The sequence below is a fragment of the Zonotrichia albicollis genome, unplaced genomic scaffold, assembly GCF_047830755.1.
Source record: "Zonotrichia albicollis isolate bZonAlb1 unplaced genomic scaffold, bZonAlb1.hap1 Scaffold_422, whole genome shotgun sequence".
NCBI lineage: Eukaryota > Metazoa > Chordata > Aves > Passeriformes > Passerellidae > Zonotrichia > Zonotrichia albicollis.
In genome coordinates, this window is record NW_027428443.1 from 1 (window position 1) to 19,776 (window position 19,776).

Genomic DNA, 19,776 nt, shown 5'->3' on the forward strand with positions numbered 1-19,776 from the left:
TTCAGAAATCTTAAATTTCCCCAAATTCCCATAATTCACAAAAAAATCCCCGAAATTCTACTCAAAATCCCCGAAATTCTACCCAAAAATCCATAAAAATCCCTCTGAAATCCTAAAATTCCCAAAATTCCCATAATTCCCATAATTCCCAGAAAAATCCCCATGATTTTACTCGAAATCCCCAAAATTCTACCCAAAATCTGATAAATTCTACTCAAAATTCCCATAAAAATCCATCAGAAATCCTAAATTTCCTGAAATTCCATAATTCCCAGAAAAATCCCCGAAATTCTACTCAAAATCTGATTAATTCCACCCAAAATGCGACAGCGTCACCAGCCGGCCGCCCCCCGAAATCTGGGAAAATTCCATAAAAATCCATCAGAAATCCTAAAATTCACCAAATTCCTGAAATTCCCAAAAAAATCCGCAAAATTCTACTCGAAATCCACGAAATTCTACTCAAAATCTGATTAATTCCGCCCAAAACTCAGAGATTTCCACCCAAAAATGCGCCAGCGTCACCAGCCGGCCGCCCCCCGAAATCTGGCAAAAATCCATAAAAATCACTCAGAAATCCTAAATTTCCTGAAATTCCTGAAATTCACAAAAAAAACCCCGAAATTCTACTCAAAATCCCTGAAATTCTACCCAAAATCTGATAAATTCTACCCAAAAAATCCCATAAAAATTCCTCTGAAATCCTAAATTTCCTGAAATTCCTGAAATTCCCAAAAAATCCCCAAAATTCTACCCAAAATCTGATAAATTCTACCCAAAAAATTCCATAAAAATCCCTCTAAAATCCTAAAATTCACCAAATTCCTGAAATTCCCAGAAAAATCCCCGAAATTCTACTCGAAATCCCCGAAATTCTACTCGAAATCCCCGAAATTGTACTCAAAATCTGATTAATTCTACCATAAAAATCCCTCTGAAATCCTAAAATTCCAAATTCCCATAATTCCCAAAAAAATCCCGAAATTCTACTCGAAATCCCCGAAATTCTACTCAAAATCCCCAAAATTCTACCCAAAATCTGATAAATTCTACCCAAAAATCCCATAAAAATCCCTCTGAAATCCTAAAATTCCTGAAATTCCCATAATTCCCTGAAAATCCCAAAATCTTACTCGAAATCCCCGAAATTCTACTCAAAATCTGATTAATTTTACCCAAATTCCCATAAAAATCCCTCCAAAATCCTAAAATTCCCCAAATTCCTGAAATTCCCAAAAAAATCCCGAAATTCTACCCAAAATCTGATTAATTCTACCCAAAAAATTCCATAAAATCCCTCTGAAATCCTAAAATTCCCCAAATTCCTGAAATTCCCCAAAAAATCCGCGAAATTCTACTCAAAATCCCCGAAATTCTACTCAAAATCTGATTAATTCCGCCCAAAATTCAGAGATTTCCACCCAAAATTCCCATAAAAATTCCTCAGAAATCCTAAAATTCCTGAACTTCCAATAATTCCCAAAAAATCCCAAAATTCTACTCAAAATCCTGAAATTCTACCCAAAATCTGATTAATTCCGCCCAAAACTCAGAGATTTCCACCCAAAAATCCATAAAAATCCCTCTGAAATCCTAAAATTCCCCAATTCCCATAATTCCCAGAAAAATCCCCGAAATTCTACTCAAAATCCCCGAAATTCTACTCGAAATCCCCGAAATTCTACTCAAAATCTGATAAATTCTACCCAAAATCTGATTAATTCTACCCAAAATTCCACCCAAAAATTTCCACCCAAAAATCCCATAAAAACTCCTTGGAATCCTAAAATTCCCAAATTCCAATAATTCCCTGAAAAATCCCCGAAATTCTACTCAAAATCCCCAAAATTCTACCCAAAATCTGATAAATTCTACCCAAAAAATTCATAAAAATCCCTCTGAAATCCTAAAATTCCCCAAATTCCATAAAAATCCCTCTGAAATCCTAAAATTCCCCAAATTCCAATAATTCCCAAAAAAATCCCCGAAATTTTACTCAAAATCCCCGAAATTCTACTCAAAATCTGATTAATTCCGCCCAAAACTCAGAGATTTCCACCCAAAAATTCCATAAAAATCACTCAGAAATCCTAAAATTCCCAAATTCCTGAAATTCCCCAAAAAATCCCCGAAATTCTACTCGAAATCCCCGAAATTCTACTCAAAATCCGCTTAATTCTACCCAAAATTCAGAGATTTCCACCCAAAAATCCCATAAAAATTCTTTGGAATCCTAAAATTCCCCAAATTCCTGAAATTCCAAAAAAAATCCCCGAAATTCTACTCGAAATCCCGAAATTCTACCCAAAATCTGATTAATTCTACCAAAAATTCCATAAAAATCCCTCTAAATCCTAAAATTCCCCAAATTCCTGAAATTCCCAGAAAAATCCCCGAAATTCTACTCGAAATCCCTGAAATTCCGCCAAAATTCAGAGATTTCCACCCAAAATTCCCATAAAAATCCCTCTGAAATCCTAAAATTCACCAAATTCCCGAAATTCCCAAAAAAATCCCCGAAATTCTACTCAAAATCCTCAAAATTCTACCAAAATCTGATTAATTCTACCATAAAAATCCCTCTGAAATCCTAAAATTCCCAAATTCCCGAAATTCCCAGAAAAATCCCCAAAATTCTACTCAAATCTGATTAATTCTACCCAAAAATCCCATAAAAATTCCTTGGAATCCTAAAATCCCCAAATTCCCGAAATTCCCAGAAAAATCCCCGAAATTCTACCCAAAATCTGATAAATTCTACCAAAACTCAGAGATTTCCACCCAAAAATCCATAAAAATCCCTCTGAAATCCTAAAATTCACCAAATTCCTGAAATTCCCAAAAAAATCCCCGAAATTCTACTCAAAATCCGATTAATTCCGCCCAAAACTCAGAGATTTCCACCCCAAAAATTCCAAATTTTTTAACCCAAATCCCCAATTTTTTAACCCAAATCCCCATCCCAATTCCCCAATTTTTCCCACCCTTAAATCCCCAATTTTTGACCTCAAAATCCCAATTTTTTAACCCAAAATCCCCAATTTTTCCACCCTTAAATCCCCAATTTTTGACCCCAAAATCCCAATTTTTTAACCCAAAATCCCCATCCCAAATCCCCAATTTTCCCGCCCTTAAATCCCCAATTTTTGACCTCAAAATCCTGAATTTTCAACCCAAATCTTCACATTTTTTACCGCAAATCTCAAATTTTAGACCCAAAAATCCCAATTTTTAACCCAAATCCTGATCCCAATTCCCCAATTTTCCACCCTTAAATCCCCAATTTTTGACCTCAAAATCCTGACTTTTCAACCCAAATCTTCACATTTTTTACCGCAAATCTCAAATTTTAGACCCAAAAATCCAATTTTTTCCCCAAAAATCCCAATTTTTTTCCCAAAAATCCCAAATTTTCCCACCCTTAAATCCCCAATTTTTGACCTCAAAATCCTGAATTTTTGACCTCAAAAATCCCAATTTTTTCCCCAAAAATCCCAATTTTTTTCCCAAAATCCCAATCTTAGACCCAAAAAATCCCAATTTTTTCCCAAAAATCCCAATTTTGCCCCAAAACCCCCAATTTTTTCCCCAAAAATCCCAATTTTTTCCCCAAAATTCCCAATTTTTTCCCAAAAATCCCATTTTTTCCAAAATCCCAATTTTTTGCCCAAAATCCCAATTTTTTCCCCAAAAACCCCAATTTTTTCCCCAAAAATCCCAATTTTTTTCCCCAAAAATCCCAATTTTTTTCCCAAAAAATCCCAATTTTTTCCCCAAAAATCCCAATTTTTCCCCAAAATCCCAATTTTAGACCCCAAAAATCCCATTTTTTTTCCCAAAAATCCCAATTTTTTGCCCCAAAAATCCCAATTTTTTGCCCAAAAATCCCTATTTTTGCCCCAAAAAATCCCAATTTTTTTCCCCAAAAATCCCAATTTTTTTCCAAAAAATCCCAATTTTTTCCCAAAAATCCCAATTTTTCCCCCAAAAATCCCAATTTTTTCCCCAAAAATCCAATTTTGCCCCAAAAATCCCAATTTTTTCCCCAAAAATCCCAATTTTTTGCCCAAAAATCCCAATTTTTCCCACCCTTAAATCCCCAACTTTTGACCTCAAAATCCTGAATTTTTGACCCCAAAATCCCAATTTTTCCCCAAAAACCCCAATTTTTTCCCCAAAAATCCCAATTTTTTGCCCAAAAATCCCATTTTTTTCCCCAAAAATCCCAATTTTAGCCCCCAAAATCCCAATTTTAGACCCCAAAATCCCAATTTTTTGCCCAAAAATCCCAATTTTAGACCCCAAAATTCCCAATTTTTCCCACCCTTAAATCCCCAATTTTAGACCCCAAAAATCCCAATTTTTTTCCCAAAAATCCCAATTTTTTTCCCCAAAAATCCCAATTTTAGACCCCAAAATCCCAATTTTTTCCCCAAAAATCCCAATTTTTTCCCCAAAAATCCCAATTTTAGACCCCCAAAAATCCCAATTTTTTCCCCAAAAATCCCAATTTTTCCCACCCTTAAATCCCCAATTTTTGACCTCAAAATCCCCAATTTTTTCCCCAAAAATCCCAATTTTTTGCCCAAAAATCCAATTTTTCCCACCCTTAAATCCCCAATTTTTAACCTCAAAATCCTGAATTTTTGCCCCAAAAATCCCAATTTTTTCCCCAAAATCCCATTTTTTCCCCAAAATTCCCATTTTTTTCCCCAAAAATCCCAATTTTAGACCCAAAAAATTCCAATTTTTTAACCCAAATCCCCATCCCAATCCCAATTTTCCCACCCTTAAATCCCCAATTTTTGACCTCAAAATCCTCAATTTTCGACCTTAAAATCCCCAATTTTTTACCCCAAAATCCCCAATTTTTTAACCCAAATCCCCAATTTTTGACCTCAAAATCCCCAATTTTCGACCCAAATCCTCAAATTTTTTTACCACAAATCTCAAATTTTAGACCCCAAAATCCCAATTTTTTCCCAAAAATCCAATTTTTTCCCCAAAAAATCCCAATTTTTTTCCCAAAATTCCCAATTTTTTCCCCCAAACTCCCAATTTTTTCCCAAAATTCCCGTTTTTTGCCCCAAAATCTCGTTTTTCTCACGGGTTTTCCATTGGCCTCCAGCAGCAGCCGCTCAGCTGGGGCCTTGCTCAGCGGGTACGGCTCCGAGTGCCGGCTCGGGTACGGCGACTCCTCGTCCCCCCTGCGCCCCAAAAACCCCAAAATCCACCCCAAAAATTCAGGGCAAGCCCAAAAAAATAAAAAAAACCAAAAAAATCCCGGTGAAATTCCCAAAAAAATTCGGTGAAATTCCGCCCAAAAACGGCCAAAATCGACCAAGAAACGCCCAAAATCCCGCCCTAAAATTCCTCATTTTGGGGCTTCAAAAAACCCAAAAATGACCCCAAAATTTTGGGAATCCCAAATTCCCAAAAATCAAAAAAAAATCCCAAAAAATCCCCAAAAATTTCGTGAAATTCTGCCCAAAAAGGGGCAAAATAGCCCCAGAAACGCCCAAAATCCCACACTAAAATTCCTCATTTTGGGCTTCAAAAACCCAAAAAATTCCCCAAAAGTGACCTCAAAAATTGGGGAATCCAAAATTCCCAAAAATCCTAAAAAAATCCCCAAAAAAATCCCAAAAAATTCAGTGAAATTCTGCCCAAAAATGGCCAAAATAGCCCAGAAATGCCCAAAATCCAACCCTAAAATTCCTCATTTTGGGGCTTCAAAAACCCCAAAAATTGGGAATCCCAAATTCCCAAAAATCCCAGAAAATTCCCCCAAAAAATCCCAAAAATTTTGGTGAAATTCTGCCCAAAAATGCCCCAGAAACGCCCAAAATCCCGCCCTAAAATTCCTCATTTTGGGGTTCCAAAAACCCCAAAAATTCCCCAAAAGTGATCTCAAAAATTGGGGAATCCAAAATTCCCAAAATCCCAAAAAATCCCCCAAAAATTCCAAAAATTTGGGGAAATTCTGCCCAAAAAGGGCCAAAATCGCCCCAGAAACGCCCAAAAATTCCACACTAAAATTCCTCATTTTGGGGGTTCAAAAATGCACAAAATTCCCCAAAAATTGGGGATCCAAAATTCCCAAAAATCCCAGAAAATTCCCCCAAAAAATCCCAAAAATTTTGGTGAAATTCTGCCCAAAAAGGGCCAAAATTGCTTCTAAATCGCACCCTAAAATTCCTCATTTTGGGGCTTCAAAAAACCCCAAAATCCCCAAAAATTGGGGAGTCCCAAATTCCCAAAAATCCCAAAAAATCCCCCCAAAAAATCCCAAAATTTTGGTGAAATTCTGCCCAAAAAGGGCCAAAATTGCCTCAAAATCCCACCCTAAAATTCCTCATTTTGGGGTTCAAAAACCCAAAAATTTACCCCAAAATGACCTCAAAAATTGGGAAATCCCAAATTCCCAAAAATCCCAGAAAATCCCAAAAAAATCCCAAAAAATTCGGTGAAATTCTGCCCAAAAACAGCCAAAATCGACCAAGAAACGCCCGAAATTCCACACTAAAATTCCTCATTTTGGGGCTTCAAAAATGCAAAAAATTCCCCAAAAATTGGGGAATCCAAAATTCCCAAAATCCCAGAAAATTCCCCAAAAAATCCCCAAAAATTTTGGTGAAATTCTGCCCAAAAAAAGCCAAAATTGCCTCAAAATCGCACCCTGAAATTCCCCATTTTGTGTTCCAAAAACCCCAAAATCACCCCAAAAATGACCTCAAAAATTGGGGAATCCAAAATTCCCAAAAATCCCAGAAAATCCCCCAAAAAATCCCCAAAAATTTCGGTGAAATTCTGCCCAAAAATGGCCAAAACTTGGGGTCATTTTCAGGATAATTTTGGCTCATTTTTGGGTCATTTTGGGGTAAATTTGGAGAATTTTTTGGGAATTTCAGAGGGAAATTCCGGGATATTTTTCTGGGTATTTTGGGTGAAATTTTGGGGCCAATAATTCCATTTTTTGGGGCGATTTTTGAGTTTTTAGCCATTTTTTGTGATGTTTTTTTGGCTTTTCGGGGGTTCTGACTCTGATTTTGGGGCGTTTATTTTGATTTTTGGGGGTTTTCGGGGTGGTTTTTGGGGTGGTTTTTGGGTTTTCGGGGGCGCTGAGTCCATTTTTGGGGTGTTTTTGGCCGTTTTTGGCCGTTTTTGGGGGTTTTTTGGGGGTTTTACCTGACGAAGGGATCCCCGCGGGTGTTGGGCCCCACGACCTCCATGCTGCTGGTGAAAATCAGCACCGGCACCCCCGAGGCCTGGCAGGCCCTGATCACGTTCTTGGTGCCTGAAAAAGCCCCAAAATCACCCCAAAATTACCCCAAAAATATCCCCAAAATGTCCTGAAATCACCCCAAAAAAATCCCAAAAAAATCCCCCCAAAAATCCCAAAAATTCCCCCAAAAATCCCCCCGGCCTGGCAGGCCCTGATCACGTTCTTGGTGCCTGAAAAAACCCCAAAATCACCCCAAAATTACCCCAAAAATATCCTGAAATTATCCTAAAAATACCCTGAAAATACCCTGAAATTATCTTCAAATTAACCCAAAAAATACCCCCAAAATTATCCCCAAAATTACCAAAATTAGCACAAGATACCCTGAAATTATCCCAAAATTATCCCCAAAATTATCCTGAAATCATCCTGAAAATATCCTGAAATTATCACCAAAATATCCTGAAATTAACCCCAAAATATCCCCAAATTATCTCAAATATATCCCCAAAAAAGCCCTAAAATGATCCCAAAATATCCTGAAAATATCCCCCAAAAAATATCCAGAAAATATCCCAAAAAATACCCTGAGTTTACCCCAAAAATATCCCAAAAATATCCTGAATAATCCTAAAAATATCCTGAATTATCCTGAAAATATCCTGAAAATATCCTGAAATTATCCTAAAAATACCCAGAAATTATCTTAAAATTCCCACAAGAATATCCCCAAAAAATACCCCCAAAATATCCTGAAATCGCCCCAAAAATATCCCTGAAAAACCCAAAAAAATCCCCCCAAAAATCCCAAAAATCCCCCCAAAAATCCCCCCGGCCTGGCAGGCCCTGATCACGTTCTTGGTGCCTGAAAAAGCCCCAAAATCACCCCAAAATTACCCCAAAAATATCCTGAAATTATCCTAAAAATACGCTGAAAATACCCTGAAATTATCTTCAAATTAACCCAAAAAATACCCCAAAATCACCCCAAAATTACCCCAAAAATATCCCCAAAATGTCCTGAAATTATCCTAAAAATATCCTGAAAATACCCGGAAATTATCTTAAAATTCCCACAAGAATATCCCCAAAAAATATCCCTAAAATTCCCCCAAAAATATCCTGAAATTATCCTAAAAATATCCTGAAAATACCCTGAAATTATCTTAAAATTAACCCAAAAAATACCCCCAAAATTATCCCCAAAATTACCCCAAAAATATCCTGAAATTATCCTAAAAATATCCTGAAAATACCCTGAAATTATCTCAAATTAACCCAAAAAATACCCCAAAATCACCCCAAAATTACCCCAAAAATATCCTGAAATTATCCTGAAATCACCCCAAAAATATCCCTGAAAAACCCCAAAAAAATCCCCCCAAAAATCCCAAAAATCCCCCCAAAAATCCCCCCGGCCTGGCAGGCCCTGATCACGTTCTTGGTGCCTGAAAAAACCCCAAAATCACCCCAAAATTACCCCAAAAATATCCTGAAATTATCCTAAAATTATCCTGAAATTATCCTGAAATTATCCTAAAAATATCCTAAAATATCCTGAAATTATCCTAAAAATCCCAAAAAAATCCCAAAAATCCCCCCCAAAAATCCCCCCGGCCTGGCAGGCCCTGATCACGTTCTTGGTGCCTGAAAAAACCCCAAAATCACCCCAAAATTACCCCAAAAATATCCTGAAATTATCCTGAAAATATCCTGAAATTACCCTAAAAATATCCTGAAAATATCCCCAAAAATACCCTGAATTTACCCCAAAAATAGCCCCAAAATATCCTGAAATTATCCTAAAAAATATCCTGAAATTACCCTAAAAATATCCTGAAATTACCCTAAAAATACCCTTAAAATATCCTAAAAATATGCCGAAAATACCCGGAAATTATCTTAAAATTCCCACAAGAACATCCCCAAAAAATACCCCCAAAATATCCTGAAATCACCCCAAAAATATCCCTGAAAAACCCAAAAAATTCCCCCAAAAATCCCAAAAATCCCAAAAAACCAGTATAAACCAGTATAACCCAGTATATCCCAGTATAACCCAGTATAACCCAGTATATCCCAGTATATCCCAGTATATCCCAGTATAACCCAGTATAACCAGTATAACCCAGTATAACCCAGTATAACCCAGTATATCCCAGTATAACCCAGTATAACCCAGTATAACCCAGTCTATCCCAGTATATCCCAGTATATCCCAGTCTATCCCAGTATAACCCAGTCCAAACCAGTCCAAACCAGTATAAACCATTAACCCCTCCCAGTCCAACCCATTACAAACCAGTATATCCCAGTATAACCCAGTATAAACCAGTATAACCCAGTATAACCCAGTACAAACCAGTATAAACCATTAACCCCTCCCAGTATAACCCAGTATAACCCAGTCCAACCCATTACAACCCAGTATAACCCAGTTTACCCAGCACATTGACTCTGGCCACGGCCTCGGCGCTGCAGCGCCCCCACACGTCCACCAGGGCGGCGCTGTGGAAAACAACGGCGGCGCCGCCGAACGCGGCGCGGAGAGCGCCCAAATCGGTGACGTCACCGCGCAACAGCCGCACCCGCGAGCCTGGGGGGGGAAATTTATAAAATTGATAAAATTGAAACGAAATTTATTAAATTGAACCCGAAATTAAAAAAAAAAAACAAAAAAAATCGACCCAAAATGAAGAAAATCGAGGCAAAAATGGCGCCCGGAGCGCCGAAATCGGTGACGTCACCGCGTAAAGGGCGGATACGGAAGCCTGGGGGGGTAAAAATTGATAAAATTGATAAAATTGAACCGAAATTCAGGAAATTGAACCGAAATTTAAATTAAAAAAACCAAAATTTACCCAAAAAACCGCCCCAAAATGAACAAAAATGGAACCAAAAATGGCGCCCAGAGCGCCGAGATCGGTGACGTCACCGCGGAACGGCCGGACCCGCGAGCCTGAGGGGGGTGAATTGATAAAATTGATAAAATTGAAACGAAATTCAGGAAATTTAACCCGAAATTTATGAAATTTAACCAGCAATTAAAAAAAAAACCCTCAAAAATTCACCCAAAAAACCGCCCCAAAATGAACAAAAATCCACCCAAAAACGGAACCCAGAGCCCCGAAATCACCACAGAACCGCCGGACCCGCGAGGCTCGAGGGTGAAATTTATAAAATTGAACCGAAATTTGCAAAATTTAACCCAAAATTAAAAAAAAAATTAACTTAAAATATAAAAGAAGTAATAAAAATCACCCCAAAAATCCCCTAGAATTTAGACTTTGGCATTTGGCATTTTGAGGTGGATTTGAGGGCAAATTTTGGGAGATTTTTGGGGATAAATTCAGGGATTTTGGGGAGATTTCTGGGGTGAATTTTTGGGCTGAATTCAGAGGATTTTGGGATGAAATTTGGGTCAATTTTTGGGGCATTTTTGGGGTTAAATTGGTGAAATTTTGAGGGGATTTTTGGGCTGAATTCCGGGGATTTTGGGGAGAATTTTTGGGTTGAATTTTGGGGGGATTTTTGGGTTGAATTTTTGGCATTTTGGGGTGGATTTTTGGGGTGAATTTGGGGGGTTTTAGGGTGGATTTTTGGGATTAAATTAGGGAATATTGGGGGGATTTTTGGGGTGAATTTGGGGGGCATTTTTGGGGTTAAATACAGGAATTTTGGGGGGATTTTTGAGGTGAATTTTTGGCATTTTGGGGTGAATTTTTGAGGTGAATTTGGGTGAATTTTTGAGGTGAATTTTTGGCATTTTGGGGCAGATTTGAGGTGAACTTGGGGTGAATTTTTGGGTGAATTTGGGGAATTTTGAGGTGAATTTTTGAGCTGAATTTGAGGGGTTTTGGGGTGAATTTTTGGGATAAATTTTTGGCATTTTGAGGTGGATTTTTGGGGTGAATTTGGGGGCATTTTTGGTGTTAAATTCAGGAATTTTGGGGGGATTTTTGAGGTGAATTTGGGGGCATTTTTGGGGTTAAATTCAGGAATTTTGGGGGGATTTTTGAGGTGAATTTGGGGGGGTTTGGGGTGGATTTTTGGGATTAAATTCAGGAATTTTGGGGTGAATTTTTGGCATTTTGGGGCGGATTTTTGAGGTGAATTTGGGGGCATTTTTGGGGTTAAATTCGGGAATTTTGGGGGGATTTTTGAGGTGAATTTTTGGCATTTTGGGGCAGATTTGAGGTGAACTTGGGTGAATTTTTAAGGTGAATTTGGGGGGTTCTGGGGCGGATTTTTGGGGTGAATTTGGGGGGTTTTGGGGTGGATTTTTGGGGTGAATTTGGGGCATTTTGGGGTTCATTTTTGAGGTGAATTTTTGGCATTTTGGGGCGGATTTTTGGGGCGAATTCGGGGGCATTTTTGGGGTTGAATTCAGGAATTTTGGGGGGATTTTTGAGGTGAATTTTTGGCGTTTTGGGGCGGATTTTTGTGGTGAATTTGGGGGCATTTTTGGGGTTAAATTCATGAATTTTGGAGTGAATTTTTGAGGTGAATTTTTGGCATTTTGGGGCGGATTTTTTAGGTGAATTTGGGGGATTTTGGGGGAATCTTTGGGCTGAATTCAGGGAATTTTGGGGTGAATTTTTGAGGTGAATTTTTGGCATTTTGAGGCGAATTTTTGGGGTGAATTTGAGGGCATTTTTGGGGTTGAATTCAGGAATTTTGGGGGGATTTTTGAGGTGAATTTTTGGCATTTTGGGGCGAATTTTTGAGGTGAATTTGGGTGAATTTTTGAGGTGAATTTTTGGCATTTTGGGGCAGATTTTGAGGTGAACTTGGGTGAATTTTTGGGGTGAATTTGGGGGGTTTTGGGGTGGATTTTTGGGATTAAATTAGGGAATATTGGGGGGATTTTTGGGGTGAATTTTTGGCATTTTGGGGCGGATTTTTGGGGCGAATTCGGGGGTTTTGGGGTGGATTTTTGAGGTGAATTTTTGGCATTTTGGGGCGGATTTTTGGGGTGAATTTGGGGGCATTTTTGGGGTTAAATTCAGGAATTTTGGGGGGATTTTTGGGGTGAATTTTTGGCATTTTGAGGTGGATTTTTGGAGTGAATTTGGGGGTTTTGGGGTGGATTTTTGGCATTTTGAGGCGGATTTTTGGGGTGAATTTTTGAGGTGAATTTTTGGCATTTTGGGGTGGATTTTTGGGGTGAATTTGGGGGCATTTTTGGGGTTAAATTCAGGAATTTTGGGGGGATTTTTGAGGTGAATTTTTGGCTTTTTGAGGTGAATTTTTGAGGTGAATTTGGGTGAATTTTTGAGGTGAATTTTTGGCATTTTGGGGCAGATTTTGAGGTGAACTTGGGTGAATTTTTAAGGTGAATTTGGGGGGTTTTGGGGGAATCTTTGGGCTGAATTCAGGGAATTTTGGGGTTCATTTTTGATGTGAATTTTTGGCATTTTGAGGTGGATTTTTGGGGTGGATTTGAGGGCATTTTTGGGGTTAAATTCAGGAATTTTGGGGGGATTTTTGGGGTGAATTTTTGGCATTTTGGGGCGGATTTTTGAGGTGAATTTTTGGCATTTTGGGGTGGATTTTTGGGGTGAATTTGGGGGCATTTTTGGGGTTAAATTCAGGAATTTTGGGGGGATTTTTGAGGTGGATTTTTGCCATTTTGGGGCGGATTTTTGGGGCGAATTCGGGGTTTTTTGGGGCGGATTTTTGGGGCGAATTGGGGGTTTTTTGGGGGCTCACGGTGCCTCTCGGGGACCAGTTCGATGTCGGGCTCGAGGTCGAGGATTCGCAGCTCCCGAAGCTCCGGCTCCCAATCCAGCAGCACCTGCGCCAGGTGGGAGCCCAGGAACCCCGAGCCCCCGGTGACCACCATCACCAGGCCCTGCCAAAATGCCAAAATTCACCGGGGAATGGTCAAAAAGGCAAAAAACCCCGAAAAAATCCACCCAGGAATGGTGAAAATCCCAAAAAACCCCGAAAAAATCCACCCAGGAATGGCCAAAATCCCAAAAAACCCCAAAAAAACCCCGAAAAAATCCACCCAGGAATGGCGAAAATACCAAAAAACCCCTTAAAAATCCACCCAGGAATGGTGAAAATCCAAAAAAACCCCGAAAAAATCCACCCAGGAATGGCCAAAATCCCAAAAAAACCCCAAAAAAATCCACCCAGGAATGGTGAAAATCCCGAAAAAAAAACCCAAAAAAAAAAGGAAAAAAATCCACATGGGAATGGCCAAAATCCCAAAAAAACCCCCCAAAAAAACCGCCAAAAAAATGCAACTGGGAATGGCCAAAATCCCAAAAAACCCCGAAAAAATCCACCCAGGAATGGCCAAAATCCCAAAAAACCCCCCAAAAAAACCGCCAAAAAATGCACCTGGGAATGGCCAAAATCCCAAAAAAAAACCACCCCAAAAAATCCCAAATTTTGCCCCAAAATTCATTCTGGAACCTGAAGCCCAGATTCTCCCCAGGATCCCAAAAATTCATTTTCAGACCCCCAAAATCCCCAAATCCCCCCCAAAATTCACTTTGAAGTCCCAAAAATCCCCCCCAAAAAATTCCAGCCAAAGTTCACTTTTGAGTCCCAAAAATCCCCCCCAAAAATCCCTCAAAAAATAAAATAAAAATCAAAAAATTGCATCAAAGTTTCACTTTAATGTCCCAAAAATTCCCCAAAAATCCCCCCCCAAAAAAATCCCAAAATTTCACTTAAAAGTCCCAAAAAATCCCCAAATTCCGCCCCAAATTCACTTTTTGAACCCCAAAATTCCCCAATCCGCCCCAGTTTCCCCTCCCCCACCCGGAAGTGGCTCCGAACTTTTCCCGAATCTCCCAAAATTCCCCAAAATCCCCAAAAATCCCCCAAAAATTCCCCAATTTCCCCTCCCCCCCCCCTACCTCCGCCATGGCCCCGCTGCCGCCCCTCCCCCACCCGGTTTTGGGGCGATTTCCCGGGAATTTGGGGAGGCCCCGCCCCCTCCCCCACCCAAAGGGGGCGGGGCCAAAGCCGGAAAGGAGGAGCCAAAAAAAATCGGGAATTTTGGGGGTGAAATTCGGGAATTTGGGGGGTTTTAAAAAATGGCAATTTTGAGGGGGAAATTTGGGGATTTTGAGGGAAAATTTGGGAATTTTGTGGGGAAATAATGAAAAAATTGGGATTTTTCACGAAATTATGGAATTTTGGTGAGAAAGTTGGGGATTTTGGGGGAAATTTGGCGGAAAATCGGGAATTTTTGGGGGGAAAAAAATCGGGATTTTGGGGAAAATCAAAGAGAAGCGTTGGGAGTCCTCCGAGCGGGACAGAGCGGCTCCAACCGGAAGTGGCCACAAAGGGAAAGCCAAAATGGCGGCGCGGAGCGGAAGGTACCATAGAGACGCTGAGGGCTCGTTAAGCGTAACGGGAGCCGCTGCTCAAAACGCTGAAGGAGAAGAAAGAGGACCCAAAAAAAGCCCCAAAAAGGAGAAATCGTGACGGAATGGTGACGTCAAGCCGGATTTAGAGGCAGTTTTGGGTTTAAATTCGCGTTTTTTGTGACTTTTCCCCCTCCGGCCGGCTGCGGTTTTACCGCCCACTTCCGCTTGGTGCCGCTTCTATTCCCTTCCCCCCGCGCTCCCTTCCGGTGCGGCCCGCTGCGTTCCGCCCGCGGTGAGTCCCAAAATCGGCCGATTTTCACCGTTTTTTCACCGATTTTCCCCATTTTTTTTTTTTGGACCAGTGTCCACTCTGTGGCCGGACGATGCCCCAGCCCCTCCGGCCACGTCCGGCCGAGCGCGTCCGGCAGCGCTGGCGGCGTTTGCGGCGGGCGGCCCGGGCGCTGGTGCTGGAGAACGCGGCCCTGTGCGACGAACTGGCCCGGCTGGAGGCCAAGTGGACACTGGCCAGGGGTCAGCGGCGATTCCTGCTCGGACGCCTGCTCGGACACCGCAGTGGTCACTCGGCGCCTCCGGCCACGGCCACAGCAGAGGTCAAGCGGCCAAAAAGGGCGCGGCCGGCCGGGGGGCGGGGCCGGGGAGGAAGGGGCGGGGCCAGGGAGGAGCAGTGGTCAGCGGGGGAGAAGAGTGACCAGTGGTCAGTTGGGGAGAAGAGTGACCAATGGTCAGCAAACCCAAGAAATGACCAATGGTCAGCGGGATCGAAGAGTGACCAATGGTCAGCAAACCCAAAAAATGACCAGTGGTCAGCGGGATCGAAGAGTGACCAGTGGTCAGCAGGATCCAAGAGTGACCAGTGGTCAGCAAACTCCAAGAGTGACCAGTGGTCAGCAGGGCCCAAGGATGACCAGTGGTCAGTGGCGGTGAAGAAGGAGCAGTGGTCACCCGAAACGAAGAGTGACCAGTGGTCAGCAGGGCCCAAGGATGACCAGTGGTCAGCGGGGCCGAAGAGTGACCAGTGGTCAGCAGGGCCCAAAGATGACCAATGGTCAGTGGAGGTCAAGCAGGAGCAGTGGTCACCAGACTCCAAGAGTGACCAGTGGTCAGCGGGGGTGAAGATCGAGCAGTGGTCACCCAGCTCCAAGAATGACCAGTGGTCAGCAGAATCCAAGAATGACCAGTGGTCAGCGGAGGCGAAGAGTGACCAGTGGTCAGCAGGGCCCAAGAGTGACCAGTGGTCAGCGGAGGTCAAACAGGAGCAGTGGTCACCCAGCTCCAAGAGTGACCAGTGGTCAGCGGAGGTGAAGATCGAGCAGTGGTCACCCAGCTCCAAGGATGACCAGTGGTCAGCAGAATCCAAGAATGACCAGTGGTCAGTCGGCCCCAAGAATGACCAGTGGTCAAGCGGGCTCCGGCCGGGAGATGACCACAGGCCTGAGGGCGGCGCTGACCGCTCGGGGCGGCCGGAGGAGGAGGAGGAGGACGAGGATGACCACGAGGATGACCACGAGGATGACCACGATGACCACGAGGATGAGGAGGACGAGGATGAGGAGGACGAAGGCCCCGCTCCGGCCTTTGGCCACTCCGGCCTCTTCCTGGGCAGCCCGGCCGGCTCGGACGAGTGACCACCAATAAATGACCGCTGGCCGGAGTGGCCGGAGGGGCTTTGGCCACTTTGTGGTGTGGTTTGGGTGTGATTGGGGGGGTGGGATGACCACTGACCACTGGGATGACCACTGACCGCCCTGAGTGACCACTGACCACCCCTAATGACCACTGACCACCCCCAATGACCACTGACCACTGGGATGACCACTGACCACCCCAATGACCACTGACCACCCCAATGACCATTGGTCATTTCTTGTTCACTCCCACTGACCCCCTGACCATTGTGAGTGACCACTGACCGCCCTGAGTGACCAATGACCACTGACCACCCTGAATGACCACTGACCATTGTGAGTGACCACTGACCACCCCACTGAACCCCTTGACCACTCTGAATGACCAAATGCCCACTTGACCACTCCCAATGACCTCTGACCACCCCACTGACCACTAATGACCCCCAATGACCACTGACCACCCTCTGTCCACCCAACTGACCCCTTGACCACGCTGAATGACCACTGACCGCCATGAATGACCACTGACCATCCCACTGACCTTTGGTCACTCCTTGGCCACCCCACTGACCCCTTGACCACCCTGAGTGACCACTGACCACTCCCAATGACCAACTGACCCCTTGCCCACCCCGAATGACTACTCCAAATGACCACTGACCACTTGACCACACCTTTATTGATGTTCCTCCGTTGTGGCCGGAGCCGTGTCCGGAGCCGAGTGACCGCCGGGAGTGACCGCTGGGATGTCCTGGACGTTGTGGACGATGGCGTGGACGTCCGGCCACTCGGCCAGAGCGCGGAGCAGCCGCTCGGCCGCGGCCCTCGGACCGTCCGGCAGGGCCAGCGCTGACCGCGGCCGGAACTGGACGGCGGCCGCAATCGGCCGGAGCCCTGCGGCCACCAGGCCCTGCCGGACACTGCCCAGGGCCGAGGGCGCGCACAGGAACTGCGGACAGGGCAAAGGGCAAAGGTCAGCGGGCACTTGGGGGGGTCAAGGGGTCAGTGGGAGTGGTCAGGAAGTGACCAGTGGTCAGTGGGAGTGGTCATTGGGGTGGTCAAGGGGTCATCAAGGGGTCATCAAGGGGTCAGTTGGGTGGTCAGTGGTCATTCAGGGTGGTCAAGGGGTCAATGGAAAGGTCAAGGGGTCAGTGGGAGTGGTCAGTGAGTGGTCAAGGGGTCACTCAGGGTGGTCACCGGTCACTGTCCACCCCCAGAAGTGACCAATGACCACCAGGGGGACACTCAAGCAGTGACCGCAGAGTGACCACAGCTGTGGTCATCCACAGAGTGACCGCACAGTGACCACAGCTGTGGTCATCCAATGAGTGACCACAGAGTGACCACTGCAGTGGTCATCCACAGAATAACCGCAGAGTGACCACAGCTGTGGTCAGCCACAGAGTGACCACAGAGTGACCACAGCTGTGGTCATCCAATGAGTGACCGCAGAGTGACCACAGCTGTGGTCATCCACAGAGTGACCGCAGAGTGACCACAGCTGTGGTCATCCACCCACCTGGATCTCGTCTCCGGCCGTGGTCACGTCCTGGGCTCCGGCCACTGCGGCCACGTCCAGCGCGGCCTCCAGGCCCAGCGTCCGGCCGGACACTCGGACCACGCCCACGGCCTGGAACTCGGGGTGGACATCAGGGGTCAGCGTGGCCCTGAGTGACCAAATGGACAGTGGTCAGTGTGGTCATTCAATGGTCACTCATTGGTCACCCAGCACTCACCCCCCCCCATAGTGACCAGTGGTCACTCAGCGGTCACTCGCACTGACCCGTGGCGTTGCAGCAGTGTCCGCAGCTCGGCCTGGCTCCGCCGGACGTTGTCGGTTCGGACGTCCAGCAGCACGAGTGACCCCCCCGGGCCCCGAGCGGTCAGCAGCAATGGCGCCGCCCCGGCCGGACGCTCCTGTGGCCGGAGAGAGGGGTCAGAGGTCACTCAATGGTCACTCAATGGTCAGTGGTCACTCAGAGCGGTCAGCAGCAGCGGCGCCGCCCCGGCTGGACGCTCCTGTGGCCGGAGAGAGGGGTCAGAGGTCACTCAATGGTCAGTCAATGGTCAGTGGTCACTCAGTGTCCACAAGAATGGTCATTGGTCAGTCAAGGGTCACTCAGTGGTCACTCAATGGTCACTGAATGGTCACTCAATGGTCACTCAGTGGTCAGCCATTGCTCAGTGGTCAACTCAGTGGCCACTCAGTAGTCATTGACCCCCCCATGGGGGCGTGGTTATGCAAATCAGCCCCATTACATCACCATTATGGCTCCACCCCACCCATCTTTGTGCATAAAGGGGGCGGGGCTATGCAAATTAACCCAATTGCATCATGCTTCTCACTCCCCAGCCCCTCCTCCAGCTCAATATTTACATAAGTGGGTGTGGCTATGCAAATTAACACCATTACATCACCCTGTGTGGTTTCACGACCCCACCTCCAGCCTGGTTTTGCATAAAGGGGCGTGGCCATGCAAATTAACAGCATTACATCATCCTTACTGTTCTCAGCTCCGCCCCAGGGACCTTTTATGGTGAAGGGGTGTGGTTATGCAAATGAGGCAATGACATCATCGTTTAATTCCCATTGGATTGGGGATAGTCAGTGGTCACTCAGGGATGGTCAGTGGTCACTCATTGGTCACTCAGGGGTCACTCAGTGGTCACTCAGGGGTCACTCAGTGGTCACTCAGGGATGGTCACTCAGGGGTCACTCACCCGCACTGACCGCAGCGCCCCCTCGATGGTGGCCTTGGGCACGTTCAGTGTCCGGCACTGCGCCACCACGGCCGCCAGCCCCGGGTTCAGCGCCGGATCCGCGCCGCCCTCTGTCGGGACATGTCGCGATAGACCATTGTCCCCATAGCCCCATATCACGATATTCCAGTGTCCCAATATCGCGATATCCCGGTGTCCCAACAGCCCCATATCGCGATATCCCGACAGCCCGATGTCCCCATACCCCAATATCCCAATATCATGATACCCCAGTGTCCCATCACCCCCTTCTCCCCTTCTATCGCGACATCCCAGTGTCCCATCAGCCCCTCCTCCTCCTCTATCGCGACACCCCGTGCTCCCCTCCCACCCCTTCCTCCCCCTGTCCCCCCCACCCCCCATATCGCGATATCCCCCCTCTATTACGACATCCCCATGCACCCCCACCCCCTCCCCCCCCCTCTATCGCGACACCCCCGCGTCCCCCTCACCCCCCCTCCCTATCGCGACACTCCGGCGCCACCTCTGGCCGCCGCCCGCAGCATCCGCGCCATTTTCTCCAGCAGGCGGCTCCGCTCCGCGTCCCGCGGCCCCTTCACGTTGCGCACCTTGGACCAGCGGTTGTGCCCGGCCATGGCCCGCACCGGCACCGGAACCGGAACCGGAGCCGGGACCGGAACCGCCCCGGGGCTCCCCGGGACCCGGCACGGGCCGAGGCAGCCCCGCAGAGGGGCCCGGAGCGGCGGGAACAGCCCCGGGACCCGCAGAACGGGAGCCGCCATTTTGTGGCGGCACTTCCGCCTTCTTCCTCTCCCCTCACGGGTTCTGCTTCCGGCGCGGCGCAGGGAAA

General features: G+C 45.2%; 1 protein-coding gene across 1 annotated transcript; it reads right to left on the reverse strand.

Annotated features, from left to right (window-relative positions):
- Positions 1 to 5,107: 5,107 nt before the first annotated feature.
- LOC141727960 (uncharacterized) lies at positions 5,108 to 19,766 on the reverse strand (the record flags this gene model as incomplete). The annotated part of the gene is given in 8 exon segments (XM_074534246.1): positions 5,108 to 5,207; positions 7,189 to 7,297; positions 9,669 to 9,821; positions 12,938 to 13,079; positions 17,725 to 17,872; positions 17,989 to 18,122; positions 18,927 to 19,036; positions 19,450 to 19,766. Coding segments are annotated over 8 exon segments (1,155 nt in total), but the record flags the coding sequence as incomplete, so codon positions are not given.
- Positions 19,767 to 19,776: the final 10 nt, after the last annotated feature.